Below are 16048 nucleotides of genomic sequence, written 5' to 3' on the forward strand. Positions count from 1 at the left end.
TTAAAACTAGTTCCCTTACCTTAGGTTTCTGTGAGGGGAAAAAAAAGTCTCTGATGCATAATAATTATATTTCAGGTTCTATGCTCTTGAAGAACTCTTTGCAGTGTTTTATATTACCTTCTCATTCTTCAAGTTATTCTTAGCTAAGAAAATAAGATCAACAGGTTCAAGAAAGCACGGAATCAGTAGAACATTCTACTTTTTTCATCCTTTCAAAAAAATTATTTTTTTTTAATTGAAGAAAGACTTAGGGGTAAAAAGAACTACAAAAGGGGAAAGCTATAGGATGTCTAACTTGAAAATATATTAAAATTTGTTAGTGACTTTCAGCATCCTATCGAGTTTTGACTAAACTATAAACTTTAATGAAAGTAATTGTATCTAGGTATCTTACAAAAGAACCTTTGTGAAACAAGAAAGTGGTTTTCATGGAAAAAGAGCAGATGAGTAAGAGTAATATGAAATATTATTTTAGAGTCTGTTCTTGAAATGAAATTTTCTTGTCTGTTTCCCATGTATTAGCTGTAAATATCTTTTAGTATTTCAATACAAAAGTATAAATGCTTTTTCCATTATACATCAAGAATGAAAACTAAATGCATGCTTAAAGCATATCGATCTTTCACTAGGTTCTAATCTGTTTGGTTGAGAGTCATTTTCCTCAATACGGTTATTAATTCCTTTACTTTAAAAATTGTCACTACATTAAATACTTGTTGAGATTTCTGTTCCTGGTGGAGTCAATAATAAAGGATGTTTAACTCCAGAGGGAGATAGCTTAGGTTTTAAATATATGGTCTATTTGAAGCCGCTAGAAGTTGGTTGCAGATGTTTCTGTTCACAAGAAATACATTACTTAACCTGAGATCTTGGTAGGATGTAATTACTCTGTTCCAGTAAAACCTTTCTGTTTGATATCACTAAGATTATTAGTTGTAGACTTAAGAAATTATGTAACACACTGTTCCACAGAGACTTTGCTTATGATCTGTATCTTTAAAGTTGCTATCAATAAAAATAAAGAATATGTAAATTTGCACTGATTAAATGATACCTGTAGATTGTTTATTCTAAATTCACTGGCAAACACTTATGTTTGTGTTTTATTTATGTCTGAAAACTACTTACTGATAGTTTCATAAGTTTTTGGTTTTAAATGAGATTAAGCTGTTAATTACTATATAGATCAGTTCAAGTAGTACATTTTAAAGTGTTATACACATTCACATGTATTTTTTGAAAAATATGTACAATGGCATTAATTAGTTTCATGAAACAGTCTTCCACCTAACTACTCATGTCCTGAAGGATAATGGCTATCTGCCCCATCTATTTCTTAATATTTTTCCTTTCTGAGATGTAAGAATGACAGTCATATAATGCTTCTATTAAACGGTTATGGCTTTCTTTCCAGAAGAATTCAGAATTTCAGACTGAAGCTTTCTATAACTCTTTTTTCTACTACTTTAGTTGGAGTTATTCTACCCTTTTGGGTAGTAAATGCGACAGCCTGTGCTGTCTGTTTCATTGAGGAATATCTCAATGTTATCTCAATGCCTTGGAGAGGAGTGCTGGAATTAGACAGGTAAAACAAGAGTGGGGAGAGAAGTGCACATTCCACAGAGCAGATGAGCTTTCTGTCTTCCAGCTTTGAAGAGAATTAGCAAGATTATCAGCTCTGATTGTTTCTTAGGCAAATAGGTGTTCAAGGGAATAGGAGTAGCCAAGATGAAGACAGCCTCAGGGTAAAGGGAGCAGATGAAGGGAAGAGAAACTTTTGAGATAAAAGTGATATAAAATATGAGGACGTAGAATCAGAAGTTGCATATGATGTAGAATAAAGAGAAAGGGCTATAAAATGCCAAGTAAATAAAAATTTTAATTGCTACTGTATCCAAAGGTCCAGGCTTTTTGAGTTCTAGAAATCCACTGCTATCAGCTAATAGCTGTACAACATACACCCCCTGTCTGCTTCAGCAGAGAAAAAATTTGTAAGGTAAAAAAGATCATTTAAGGCAGCTGAATATTTGGTATTTTATTCATATGCTTCTGGCCACTATGTCCTGCACAGCTGCTGGAAAATTTCCTGAGGTTGAGGTATTTTCAACTTACCTTTAATTGTATTTTTGTTATTTCTGAGTTTTAAGCACAGAGAATTGGAAATGTCAACAGCAAAATGTGCTTTCATTATATAAAGAGCTATATATGTTTAATTACTCTGAGAAGTCATATTAATCTTATTCTGAGTACCAAACTGAAAAGTCACTTGGTAAATAACGTGTTTGTTCCTCTTTTACACCACCTAAAGAAAAAAGGAGGATGCTACCTTCTCTAAATTGAAGATGTTTAAAACCACAAATACCTATTAAATATATAAGAGGTTTGTAGAACATTCTGTTTAAACAGATGAGTGCAAAGAAAATTCATTGTCCAATGTTTTCTGTGTTTGTAAGATTTGGAAAATGGAAGAAAAAAGATGTGGTTTAAAGCCCAGTGTGACTCAGTCTGTTACTGAATGAGAAAAAATTAGTGCAGAATTACATTTCAGTACATACTGCATAGTAGCTTTCCATTTGGAAGAAATAGCTCTTTTCAAGACTGAGGAAAAGAATTGAGGAATTGATTCTATGAACGCTAAATGAGAGAGATGAAAAGGATACTTATTTTCTACTTTTATGATCCATAGCCCTGTTCATTCACTTTATAATGAGCATATACTAAATGTTGCGTGGAATTAATGTTCTTACAAAATGTTATTGTTTTCAATCACATCAAACCAGAAACATTTATAATTGTTCCAATAATCATCTATGCATTATTGATACATATAACATTTTTATAACCTATGTATTAACATGTTTATAACCTATTTATTAACAATAATACACATTTATTTAATGTGCAAATCTAAGATACATGATATATAAAAAATATTTGTAATGGACAAACTGTTTGAATTAATTGACCCACTTCTTCATTCTTTCTATCACATTTGCGCAACTAGTTTGTTTCATTCCTGTCCCCTTACCTTTAGATGATTTTGAAGCTGACAAATGTTGTCTATGTTAAATCAGCCAGAAGGTTTTTTTAAGATTACAAAGATTGACTGTGTTATGCCTCACTAATTTGTATTTCAGGCAGTGACTGCTCTGTGTCAGTAACCTTAATACTTATTAACTGCTAGATTAAGATTTGTCTCATTAAACAGCAATAAACCTAATGTACTGAAGACTTTACAACAGCTAGTCACAACACAGTTTTCTGTACATTGAAATAATCATCAATATCCCAAATATAAGTATTCATTTCTGTTTGTAGTTTCTTTCAAAGATGTGTGTTCATTCTTGCATGTATATACATATATTATTTTAGCTAACACTTTCTCTAGAAAAGTTGCCTTGTTTTACATTACAAGCTATAACAGTGCCTGTAAAACCAATCTTCTCAAGCACATACAGATCCCTCTTCCAATGTTTTCACTTAATAATCTGTTCCTCTCTCATCAGAAGCATTATCTACTTGGGCCAAGATAAACAAAACTAGTATGGATATTTATAAATATCTCATATGTAAATTTTTCTTCTTTGAATGTGAAACAAAAAAGGTGTCATATCTACTGGTATAATGCCATTTAGTTCTGCGTATCTACCTCATATTTTGTATTTTATTGAAGTTACAGTGTTAATTTGATTTTAAGTTGATGAGACAAGCCACATGTTTTCAGTCAAGCACATGCTCAATGGCTTACTAAATGGAGCCTTGTAGGTACCTAAATAGTAACTGAGCCAATTTCTTTGACAAGCCATGAGGTGTGCAGCCAGGAGCTTTTGCTTAAATTAGTTCTTTGTTAAAATTACAATTGACAGGGCTGGGAGAGGTAACACTGATACTTTAAGGGAAGCATACAGCATGCAGGATGATTTACCTGTTCATCAAAGAAGAAAAAAAAAATAGTGATGGAAAGGCTAGTTTCCTGTCTGGCTGGCAAAGAAAATGAGACATTTTTCTTTAAAAAATTAGTTCCATTTAATCCAAGATAGCTTCCCTTTGTTGTTGAGAGTTATGGAGGAGGAAAGAAATACAGAGTAGCTCTTTGGGATGTTGTGCAGTCTCTGCTAAAGCTTGGAATGCACCTTCACTACAGGAAATCTAGACCTTTGATCATGATTCATGATGAGACTTTACTACCAAGCCACTGATTCTCTGCTGTCATTACAGCTTAGATCTGCATTTTACCAAAAGGTACTAATCAGGTGTAGTACTTCACTGTGCTTTTTTATTAATGTATGACATCTAGTGATTCACATCATGCATTAGAAAGTTATCCAAGTGCAACAAATTCTTTGGCAGAATACTGTGGTGCAACAGAGGAATTCAACAAGCTATTTGATCATTGATACAATCCAGTATGACGGAAAATGAATTTTTGTCCTTCCGCCATTGAGTATTGCTGAAGTATGACCAGTGAAAGATGGGATGAAATTATTGTACATGGTGGTTAATTCAGATTTACCTTTTTACATATATTCAACAGATAGGTTGGTAGATTTTTTTGTTTAATTCTCTTTCCTGCTGGACATTATAGTAGAACTGTGTGTGTGCATATATATGTATATATGTTATTTGTATATTTATCCATATACAGCTGTGTCTCAGTTATCCAGGAAAAGAGACTGTTGATAGCCTGTTTGGTTTTTTTTCTTTTTTTTTTTTTTTTTTCCCTTCAGATTTCAGAGCAGTTAAGACAGATGGAATAAGAGAAGCATGTTTGTTATCTTTGGATAAGTACATTCATGACTCCTAAACTAGGAGAAGGAGATGACCACTTATTCCTTGTTTAAGTTGCCATACTTTGGTCTTTGATGAGAATTAAAACCGTGTTTCTTCATGTTATCTCTGTCTTTAAACTTAGATGACAATTGATTTTTAATATAATTTAGATCCAATATAAAATAGATCTTTAATTTGGCTTTGAAAGTTTATTATATCAGGTGATAGTAACCCAGAAATTATAGATCTCTGCTATATTGATTTGCTAAATATAGTTGTTTAAATAGCTCAGTGTTATAGATGAAGATTTCTTGGAACAATATTTCTTCTCATTGACAAAATAGCTTATTTCATTTTACTACCATGCTACATTAAAACAGTTGATTATTTAGAATCTATATAAGCAATCCATTCAAGATTTAATTAACTTGAATATGAGTGAAGAAATGTGTTCAATGCATATGATGAAAATGTAAATCTAAGTTATATTTCTGATGTAAGAGATACCATGATTTGTACTGAGCTTGCTGAATTTTTTTTTCTCTAGCGAATAGAGTTTTTTAAACATTACAATTTGAACTGGAGTACTGAGTGTTCAACAGGGGACAAGGGACAACAAGAACAAGGGGCAGTTCTGGATGAAATCATAGCTGATTTTAAGCAGAGTACAAAAATGTACAAATTCTATTGCCTTTGTTCAGATTTAATTATTATTTTCTGTTACTCAGATCAAGAGAGTATCCATATGAGTAAGGGAGGGAAGCATTTTGTGTACTGTACTATATTTTATTAAAATACCATGTAATCTGAAGATCCCTACATTTCAAATGAAAATAAAAATGAAAAAAAATAATTTTACATTCATAAATGAGTTTTTAAATCAGGTCTTTGAAGGTCTTAGTAGTTTTCCTTTTGAAAAAAAAATGTTTTGCTGTGCAATTTTCTTGCATTCCATGACACGTTTGAATTTACATTGGACTACTGACCTGAGATGGTATTAGAATTCTAAAATCTCTAAATAAAATTTCTCAATGAATTAAATTCAATTTAGAAAAGGGCTTTCTACAACAGTATCTGTTGTTCTGTATTTTCTTAGTACAAGTGCAGAGCAATCTTGTATTGATATAGGGTGGAGTAAATAACAGTTGATTATTTCAATTTTATTTCTGTGAGCCTACTAATAAAAAAATGCTATTCCTTTTCTTTTGCTGATTACAGACAAGATTCCAAATATTTTCTGCAGTTCAAAATGTGCTGAAGGACCAAATATTTCACCTTTACTGCTTCAATTTCAAGTATTTCAGCATTTAGCCCTGTAAGAAAACATGAACTCTTAAAGTTGGCAATAAAGCTGTGCATATTTTGTTACTAAAAAATTCCTCACATACACATTCGGTTTCTTCAGTCTCTTAAGGCTCCATTTTCAGACCACTTTATTATATGTATGCAATTTTTCTTCTCATTTTTGTTTTGAAACTCCTTTTAAGGATTTTATAATTTTTTTCATGTTGGTGAAAATTCTTCGTATAACCTAAAGACAAAATGTAATGGTATGTAATATGAGAGAAAATTGTGGATCTTTATGCTGCAATATTATCATTATTATTGTTGATCTGGGGGGCAGTGGGGGCTGTGTGGAGACTTGACATGTCCATGGTGAGATAATCTCAGTATCATTTAAATAATCTAAGTAATTTTCTTATGATGACTGAAGCTTAGAGAATCACAGTCAGTAGGGATAGATGTTGCAAAGGTAAATATGTGAATGGAGGAGTTGTGTGAAGTTATGTTTCTATCACCTTGGGCAGGGGGATTCTTATGAGCAAACATGCACAATGCACAACCTTAGGTATTTCAATTTAGTTGGATAAATTTTGCATCTAAATAAGAAAAAGTCTGTATGATTCCTCTTAGCCTTGGTCCCATGTTGAGTGCAGTAACTGATGCAACTATTAACTGCAAAATTACTGTAAAGACCTAGGGACTAAGATTTTGATTTTTTATGTTAGCTGATATCTGATTAACTAACATCTAAGGAGATAACAAGTCAAAGTAGATTCAGTAATGATACACAATTTAATATGTAAAAGATACCTGCATATTTGCTTTGCATTTTCTTGCAATTAGTCAGCATTTTTCCTGAAAATCCTTTTGTGATTTTGTTGGGACATTATTCTTGCTTTTTGACATAACATGTTGCTTTACATGCTTAACAATTCAATCAAAATACTGTCTAGTTTAATTTTCCACTGTAGTCCTAGCAGTCAGGATCTCAGAATTAATTTTGTGGTAAAAGTACTTTTGTTGCTTGATAGCTAATTCTGTAACAGTAATCATTCTAACTGAAAGCTAATTTAAATGAGAAGTCATCTCCTGAGTGAGACTAAGAAAGGTATTTTAGTTTTTAGCATCTTGTATAACAGTAGAGGGTGGGAGAAGAGTGGAGGTGTATCCCATGAATGATCCTGGGACACAGAGGGCAAATATGTGGGATTGTGTATGCAACCCTTCTCGAATAGATTTTTCAGATCAAAGTACAAGGATTATCTTTGCTGACTCATTCCAAAATGTTACTTCACCTCATTTGCAGCTTAGTAAAACCCCATCTTGAATGTCTTGACTTTCTTCTGTACTTGGGACAATATTAAAGGAGCTGGATTGCTTCTGTGTGTTGCTATGGTGTGATGCCTTGGTGACCAGTTTCAGATCAGGAAGTCTGGCCACATGCTGAATAATTTGAGGGGGTTTTGGTACTAGATATAAGTAAAATATGTTACTTTTTCTTCAGTACAATGTGTTTGGATGGGTGTATTTATCAATTAAAATATTACATAACAATAGCTTGAGTTCTTGAGGTTAAGTTTACCTTAACAGAATTCAGAACTTAATCTGCATGTTTCATGATGGTCTGTGAAACTGTATTTCTGTATTTGAGTTGATTTGCCATGAAAGCTGTGTGACAAGTGGTACAAATTTAGATATAAAAAAATACATACCTAACCAGGCATGGAAGGCAGAGAAGATTTTGTTACTTTGTTTATTTCAAGTTTATGTAGTTCTCTTGCATTTTACTTTGGCTCTGCTGTCCTATCTCCTCATATTAGAAAAAAAATTCTTTAATAAAAATAAGAAAAAATGTTATTAAAATGTTATATGATCTTCAGAGGTACTTGTTCCCATTGGAGATGTAATTATCTGTGATTAATCAGTAATGCTTTGGAGATGTAGTTGTCTGTGATTAATCATCCTAGATGTTCTAGCTGAAAATGCCTTGGAAAGAATGAAAAAAGCAAAACCAGAAATATTCTCTGTGAAAAACCATATTCTCTATGTTTACTTTTTATATATTTTTTAATATTTATTTTCTTCATGTTAATGTGTAGGGTGAATGGGTTTTCTTAACCACTACCGTAAAAGACAGTAGCATACTTGCATTTTGAAACTGGTTCTGATATCATTGATTCAAATTTCAATTTCACAGACAGAAGTGGGAAGAGATGTAAGTCCCGAATCTTTTTTTTCCTTCTTTTAAATGTACTGGCCAGAAATGGATTAGGTGTTTTATTTGTCAGGTGTATCTCCTGATCTGTACTGAGGAGGTAGAGTTCAGATGCCACTAACACAAAACCAAAGAAATTATTGTGGTGGTGCAATTTGTGTACCTAATAAGATGTAAATCACAGGGACAATTTCTTTTGCTGCTTAAAATCTAAATCCTTTGCCTTCTTAATGTAGAGAAGAGGTTGTATAAACAGAAGGTCAACTTATGTTTGGCTAGGGCACTTGGAGATGTGTTAGAAAATTTGCACCCAAAACCCAGGAACTAGAAGAGGTGTGCACAGATTTGCCTATAAAAGGAACACTTTACAAGCCCTTTAAAGCAGAAGTTTAGATATTTACATCAAGCATGTTTCTGATCTTGACCAATAATTGAACTAAGAGGAACAAAGGTCTATGAGATCTTTGCTGACTGGAAGGTAGATGTATAAAATGCAACATTAATGTGCTTCATTTTGATAGCTGAATATAGCAAGTATTTGGAGTTTTATTTTATCCATGTAAAATAAAATTCCTTGTCTTGTCATCTTCTGTGTATTTCATGATTAAATTTTCTCTATGGAATGATTTTGATAAAATAAAGAAAAAAGAACTGTACAGTTCTTCATGTTGAAAACTCCAAAGAATAGTGTTTTTGATCAGTTCTGATGGTTTTAGTAAAGGCACATGGTCCCAGGAGATCTAGATTTTTACCTGAGGGAAAAATACTGGTACATATAAGCAAAATAAGTACAGTAGATGCTGAATTATATAGCATGAGCTTATTGTGAAAAGTGAACTCTGTGAAAAGTACTGAAAACTGTATTTGAAGATGAAAACAAACATCAAAGCAACATAGAGTCTTTTTCATCTTTCCTAGTAATTATTTCTGTGATTGTACATTTTAGCTGCCTTGTGAAGATGATATTCAGAGTGGTGAATGACTGCCTGTCTCACACAGACATTCACACATTGCACAGCTGAGTCACAGTTCTGTACATGTGGTTCAATATCATTGTGCAAGTTAAAATAGCATTTCTATTGTTCTGTTATTAAACATCCATTTTCAAATTCTGAACAACTGATAGAAAAGAACTGGAGCAAATGCTACCTGCAGCACATTACCTTGTGGTGTATGAATGATGTGTGATAGCCATTTTAAAATCTTAGTCCTGATTCACTGGTTTTCTCTAGTTTTGAGTTGATTTGACAACCCTGAAAAGTCGAGTTACTCATGAAATGAGTAGTGAGAAAGGTAGTAAGCCTATGGAAGAGCTGGATAAACGAACAAGGCCTTGAGAATACCTGATTATCTGAAAATTTAATGTGGTTGAATTAATTTTTTTCTGAGTTTTTTTAATGAGTGAAAAGATCTTGAATTGGTAAAATATTCTATTACTAAAAGCTTCCCTCAAAGATTTATGAGAGTGAACACTTCTAATGCAAGAGATAAATAGAAGCATTTCTTCAAAAACTATGAATCTATTTCAGTTATTTTTCAAATTTTGAAACAATTGGGGGGAAAAAAGGGATTTATTTCTGATTAAATTTTCCATTGTATTGCTCCTTTTTATATGTCATCACTTTATTGTATTATACAGTTTTTACTTTGTTATGCTATTTTACTATATTTTTACAATCATGGCTTGGCTTCGTGAATGAAGATTTGGGAAGGGCTCTACCTACATTTGCTACAAAACCCACATTTGCTACAAACCCACATTTTACTATATTTTTACAATATTTCACTGTATGGCCAGTCTTCGCGAACGAAGATTTGGGAAAGGTCTTTGCCCTTCGAGCCTGCGCAGTGGATTTTTTAGGTGAGACACAGCGTGCGCTGAGCTGAGCCCACCCTTTAATCCTAAGGTTCATCTGCCGGGGCCGAGCAAGCTTGGACGGTGGCAGTGAGGTCCTCAGGACGTAGGTTTGTTTAGAGTGACCTTCTCTTAGATGGATGGCCTTACAGGGCTAACGAGCTCCATCTGCCCGGGGGACTCCTCTGACCAGGACCCGAACCCGGGCCGCGGCGGTGAAAGCGCCGCATCCTAACCACTAGACCACCAGAGGGCCCCAATATTTCACTATAATAAAGCTAAATCAATATTTGTGACCCTGGGTATTGATGACATCTTATTTTGTGACCTCTGGGTGTGTGCTCAACTCTCACTTGACCTAGAGAGTGATGTGCAGCACCTTGTGGGAGGTATTGCACAGCCAGCCTTTTCTGCATAACAGTGCTCACAATATTAAATACAGCAGTGTTATGTGGGTGTGGCCTTAATGAAACTTCTTATAGTTCAGAATATTAGCTGTTCTTATTCTTGTGTTGTCATTTCTTTAACTTTCTCTCTTCCAACTTCATCTTTCTTGGAAGGCGATAAAGAAACCTTTACGAAATCTCTCTTCCACTACCCTGCCCTAAGCTATTGCAATATCAAGAAACACTCTTCCTACAGTCTATGTGTCCCTGAAAATATTTAGGTGTACCTTATTTTTTCATCTTTGACTTTACAAGCCCTAATACATCACTCTCATTATCAGTCTATTGTCATCTCTCCCCTTCTTTTTATTTTTTCATATAAAGCCTATGGATGTACAATGGTACTAATTTTCTGAGGCTTTTTCTGTGCTGAAAAGTGCAATGGGAATTTTTTTATAAACTGTGATGTCAAGCAACTACATATTTACCTGTAGTTCTTGTTCAATATATATCTTTTAAATATATGTTAATTTTTTTGCCTTTTAGATAGGAGATTTTCCAGTGAATGATTCTTTTCTAGTATTTGTGTAGGCTTTTAAACACTGAGGAGTTAACCACGGTTATTATTAAGGGTAATCTTAGAAAACAGAACCAAGGGAATTTTAAGAGGTTTCCTTAAAATGCAGAATTAGTTACTTCAAAAGCATTTGTTTATCTTCCTAGTCTGTTCCTAAGACCTTGCACTGATGAAACACCCACAGAGTTTCTGGGTATAAAAGCCCCATAGTCTAACAATCACTGTGAAGAAAGACACAAACTGATCACTGGGCATTCAAAGCTTTGTGCTGCTGAATATGAAAGCTCCCCACTGCCACTACAGTAGAATGACATGAATTGCAAGATGTGTTCTTCATCCAGAGTTGCATGGGCTCAGAGAGGGGGAAGAAAATGAAATGCTATTGCCAAAGTATTGGAAGCATGGAAAGTGTTACACCCATGGATGTGTGTGATGGCTGCTGGAGGTGGGCAACTTGTACAACAGGTTACTCAGCAAAACTTTGGCAGCAGTTAAAATATACAAATTTGCACATTTTACATTTGGTATTTTACAGTTGGCTCTGCTATAGCAAGTTGTCCTTAACCAAAAGTAGTCTCAAAGCTATAACTTTCTTTATATTTTTATAAAACTAGCATGCATAATTGGGAATTATTTTGTCTTTTACGTGCTTAGAATATTCAATATTCGGTATATTATATTTTTCTGCCAGGAACTATTCAACCATTGGAATACTGCCTTTTGTAGTATTCTTTACATGTACAAAAATATCAAGAGGTTTCTATTTAAGGAAAATGTGTGTATATTTGAAAATGGCTTAAACTCTTCTCTTCAGAGAATCTTACATATAAGCAGCTGCTAAACATATATATATATGACAAATATATATATATATTACAGATTTATATTTGTTTATTAAAAGTAGTAAATGAATGAATGAATGTTTGAACAGACAGGAAATTCTTACTTTTCTTATCTAACCTAAATGAAATAGAAACTTACCAACTTAAAGGACAAAATATGAAATTACATGTCAAAGCTACATGTGAGAGTTAGATGTCAGAAAAGTAGACAATGGCTTTTTTGTGCCTTTTTTCTTTCTTTTAACATATCTGTGGTATTCCTGTAATTTAGCACAGCATAAAGCCTTTGGAGCATGTTAAAATACATTGGCTTATACCTGTTGAACATCTTATAAGTTAGTTTTAATTGGTCATTGTCTCTATAAGCATTTAAAATTTATAGGCCTTACCTTGTTTTCTAACCTTTCATGCTAATCAGAGGGCATGTCTACATTTAACAGGTCAAGAAGCAACTGAGGAAACTCAGAAGTTGAGTTAACCTTTCACAGATTTTCTGACAGTCTGGGTTGTTTAACTTGACCGAAGCTCTCTTTGACCTGAAGTCTTTAATTTTCGAAAGTGTTTCTCAAGAGTAAAAGCTTTCTTTTCACTTTCTTGATATAATCTGGAACTTGGTTTTTTTCTTGTAGGATGCTTTGAGTGTTGCATCAAATGCCTGGGAGGTATTCCCTATGCATCTTTGATTGCTACCATCCTGCTGTATGCTGGAGTTGCGCTGTTCTGTGGATGTGGACATGAAGCACTTTCAGGAACTGTCAACATTCTGCAAACCTACTTTGAGATGACAAGAGCTGCAGGAGATGTTATTGATGTCTTTACCATGTAAGTTACTAGATTCTTTCACCTGTTTCCTTTTAAAACTGCTGAAAAATTCCTCCAGAGATATAAATTTGATTCAAGAAAATGTCTTTTAATGAAAATCATAGAAAGAATGATTTGGATAAGCTCAGCAGATACAGTTTCGATTGTGCTGATATTTTTACTATTTACAAGCAATTTGTAATACTGTTTAATATCCCAGTTTTAATTTAAGGTTTTACTGAAGAGTGCTTCATATAATGTTGATGAATTTGTACCATACATTCTTGCTTTAAAAAAAAAACCAAACCAAAACCCCCCAGAACTCTATACTCTAAATAGGTAAAATAGGAGTGTACAAGTAATAGTTCTGGGAATAAATACAATAAAGAAGTAACTGAAGAGTTCTGCAGAACCCTGAGACTTGAAATGTCAAAATTGTATTGTCTTTGGTATATCTAGTATTAATCTGTTTTGAAGGTTTCATGCTTTGCTACTCCTGGAAACCTATTTCTGGAAGGCCTTTGCTTTGTTGAGCATCTCCTTTTCTTTCTTAAATTTATTACATTTAACAAAATAGTTTACTGTATCCTTAAATTAAATTACATATTTCTAATATTTTTAAAATTTTCTCTTTCAAAAATGATTTTAGATATTTGAAATCCAAATTCTTACCTGGCTGCTAATGGTTGCAACTAAAGCTGAAGAATCCTATCCTTTAATTTGTAATATTTTATTTCATGACCCTTTTTTTGAGAAGTGAAATGATTTGATCATCTGTCAAAACATTGACTTCTTATGATGGATAGTTCCATGATGACCACATCCCAGGGCTTATCAGCAATCAAAAAACAAACCAAATACCAACTACTGGAAAAATCAAAGAGAAACAGAGAACATAGTTATGCCATTGTATAAATCCATCTTTCATCCATTTCATTAATACAGTATACAATATTAGTGCCCCAAAGAAGGCAGAAAAGGATGATTAGAATAATAGAACAGAGGCTATATGGTTAAAAATTGAGTATAATAGGACTCTTCGGCCTAGAAATGGGATGATGAAGAACTGTTATGCTAAAGGTCTGTAAATTCAGGGTATGATGTATATGGTGCATGAGGTTAAATTGTCTTTCTATTCCGGTACAAGAAGTTTGAGGTCAGAAGAAACAGGTCCAGAAGGAACAAGTGGTGGTTCTTCAATTGTTTCATAAAAGATTTCTGAAGCTAGTTGTATATTGTGATTATATTATGGATACCAAAAATTTTTATGGGCTCAAGGGAAGACTGGATAATCTTGGAAAACAAATCCATTGATGGTTTCTAATGACAGTCGAATGACTTAGCCAACTCAGGAAGTCCCAGAGGCTAGAATAGTGTTGGGGGTTATCCTGTTAACTTGCCTGCTCTTACTTTTTCCTTCTATTCATTGTTTGAGGTAGGAAAATGAACAAGATATATATATTTGATCCAACTGGGTACCACTGTTTTCATGAGAGCTAGAAACAGAACCTTAAATTTCTTAAATTGTCAAGGGCTATATTATCAACATCCTTTTCAAAGATTCTCTGTGAATGTTAAGTGTACTTTTTGTTGGATTAGTAGCCAGAAGGGAGCATGTACCAAGTAAGTATGTCACTGCTATGCCATATTAAAATTTCATCTTTGGATCAAGGAATTTAGATGCCCTTGTATAACAATATATTGGGTTTCTAGGAAGATGTAACTTCTGCTTTGCCTTTTTGGCTTGTCGTTTAGAATAATGAGTCTGACTTGACTCGACGGCTAAGGTTCATTGTTATCCTGAACGAAAGATCAGTCATTTCATTAGGCTCTAACTTATTTTATTATTCCCTAGGAAGCCATTAGTGCAGAACAGCCACAAATCGATGCTTTCTCTTAATAGCAAGTTTTCCAGCTTCTCTCTGTCAAATACTTAAGTGAAAATATCAGTCAGGGGGCATAGTTCAAATGCATATAATTCACTGTAAAAGATCAAGGAACTATAAAGGTAATTTTTCTTTTCTTGGCATTTAATTGGCTTAGCTAGTAGCTTTTTGATTTGTTTGTTTCCTTTGATTACTAAAAGATATAGTAAACCCAGTTCTTTCTTTAGCAGACATACGGTATTTGAAATTTCAGTTTATTCAGCTGTGAAGGAGGTCTCTAAACTTATGTCTTAAAGGGAGGAGGAGCAACTATTTTGACTAAAAGTAGATGAGCTGGATAAAAGTAGTTGAACTGGATAAACTGTGACTTGCAAAGAAATTTGCACACATTAATTTTCTACCTGTTTAAGTAGATACTACTGTGCTTTTTAAAATAATTTTGTAGGGAGAAAAGATACTCAATATTTTGTCATGACTATTGATTAGCAGTTGGCAGTACAAAAGCCCTGTGGTAATGATAGTTTTGAAAGGCCAAAAAGCAGAAGGAAGAATATGTAAGTAGAAACAAAGAGTGCATTGCCTACATCATGATTCATATTGAAATGTAAATAAAAGCTAGTTGTTCAAAGTGCTGATTAGAAATTATAAGAATTAAAAAAAAAAATCGAGCAGTGTGCTCTACTAAATTATACCTTTTTAACGCTATTCAATACATTTGGGCTCTTAATGCTTCTAGTGCTATGAAGTGTCTCAGATTGGCCTGCAGTCTGACTTTCTGTGATAAATGTGCTAGGTAGATGCTGCAGTGGAGTGAAGTGTGTTAGATTATCTTTAATCACATTTATGGTTTCTCTCTATATTTTTATTAGCATACTGGATTTCAAATGTCTTTCAGAATAAAAATCAATCCCTATCTGACAGCTACTTACGTGAGTGGTTAGAGTTAAGGTCTGTTTTAACTGTGTCCACAAGTGTTTGTTCTGAATGAAAATAACACAACTCACAAGCCACCCTGTATCTTTTATCTTTGTCAGTGCTGCTACTCACTGCAATTTAAAAAAAGTAGCAGACCCCTGTAGAGAAAGTAGGGCATAATGAGGGCATAAATAAGGTCTGAACAGCCACAGCACTCCTGAAGTGCCTAAAATAAAAGCCAAAGTACCTAGATCCAACAATGCCATTCAGAAATGTCGATATGAATGTCCCCGAGGGCATCAACAGCCCTGACTGTTCCTACCTGGCCTCCCTTAGGGCCTCTCCTCACCCTTTCCTTAGTCCAGGACCCCATTTCAGTGAAGCCTGAGGGGTTTGGTCCCTCACCACAGACTCTTCTGGCCATGGGGTTGGGGCTGCCCTGGCTGCCACAACTGCCCTACTCCCTGTCTGCTCCATGGGGAGCCTACACCCCACATGGTGCCTAGAGGCTTGTGGA

General features: G+C 34.0%; 1 protein-coding gene across 1 annotated transcript in view; it reads left to right on the forward strand.

Annotated features, from left to right (window-relative positions):
• Nucleotides 1-16048, forward strand: part of GPM6A (glycoprotein M6A) — a 117913-nt gene that overhangs the window by 68943 nt on the left and 32922 nt on the right. The window contains exon 2 of the mRNA XM_032686280.1: nt 12559-12751. Coding sequence (XP_032542171.1) covers nt 12559-12751 — 193 coding nt within the window. The remainder of the gene's footprint in view (nt 1-12558; nt 12752-16048) is intronic.

Source organism: Chiroxiphia lanceolata, chromosome 4, assembly GCF_009829145.1.
Source record: "Chiroxiphia lanceolata isolate bChiLan1 chromosome 4, bChiLan1.pri, whole genome shotgun sequence".
Lineage (NCBI taxonomy): Eukaryota > Metazoa > Chordata > Aves > Passeriformes > Pipridae > Chiroxiphia > Chiroxiphia lanceolata.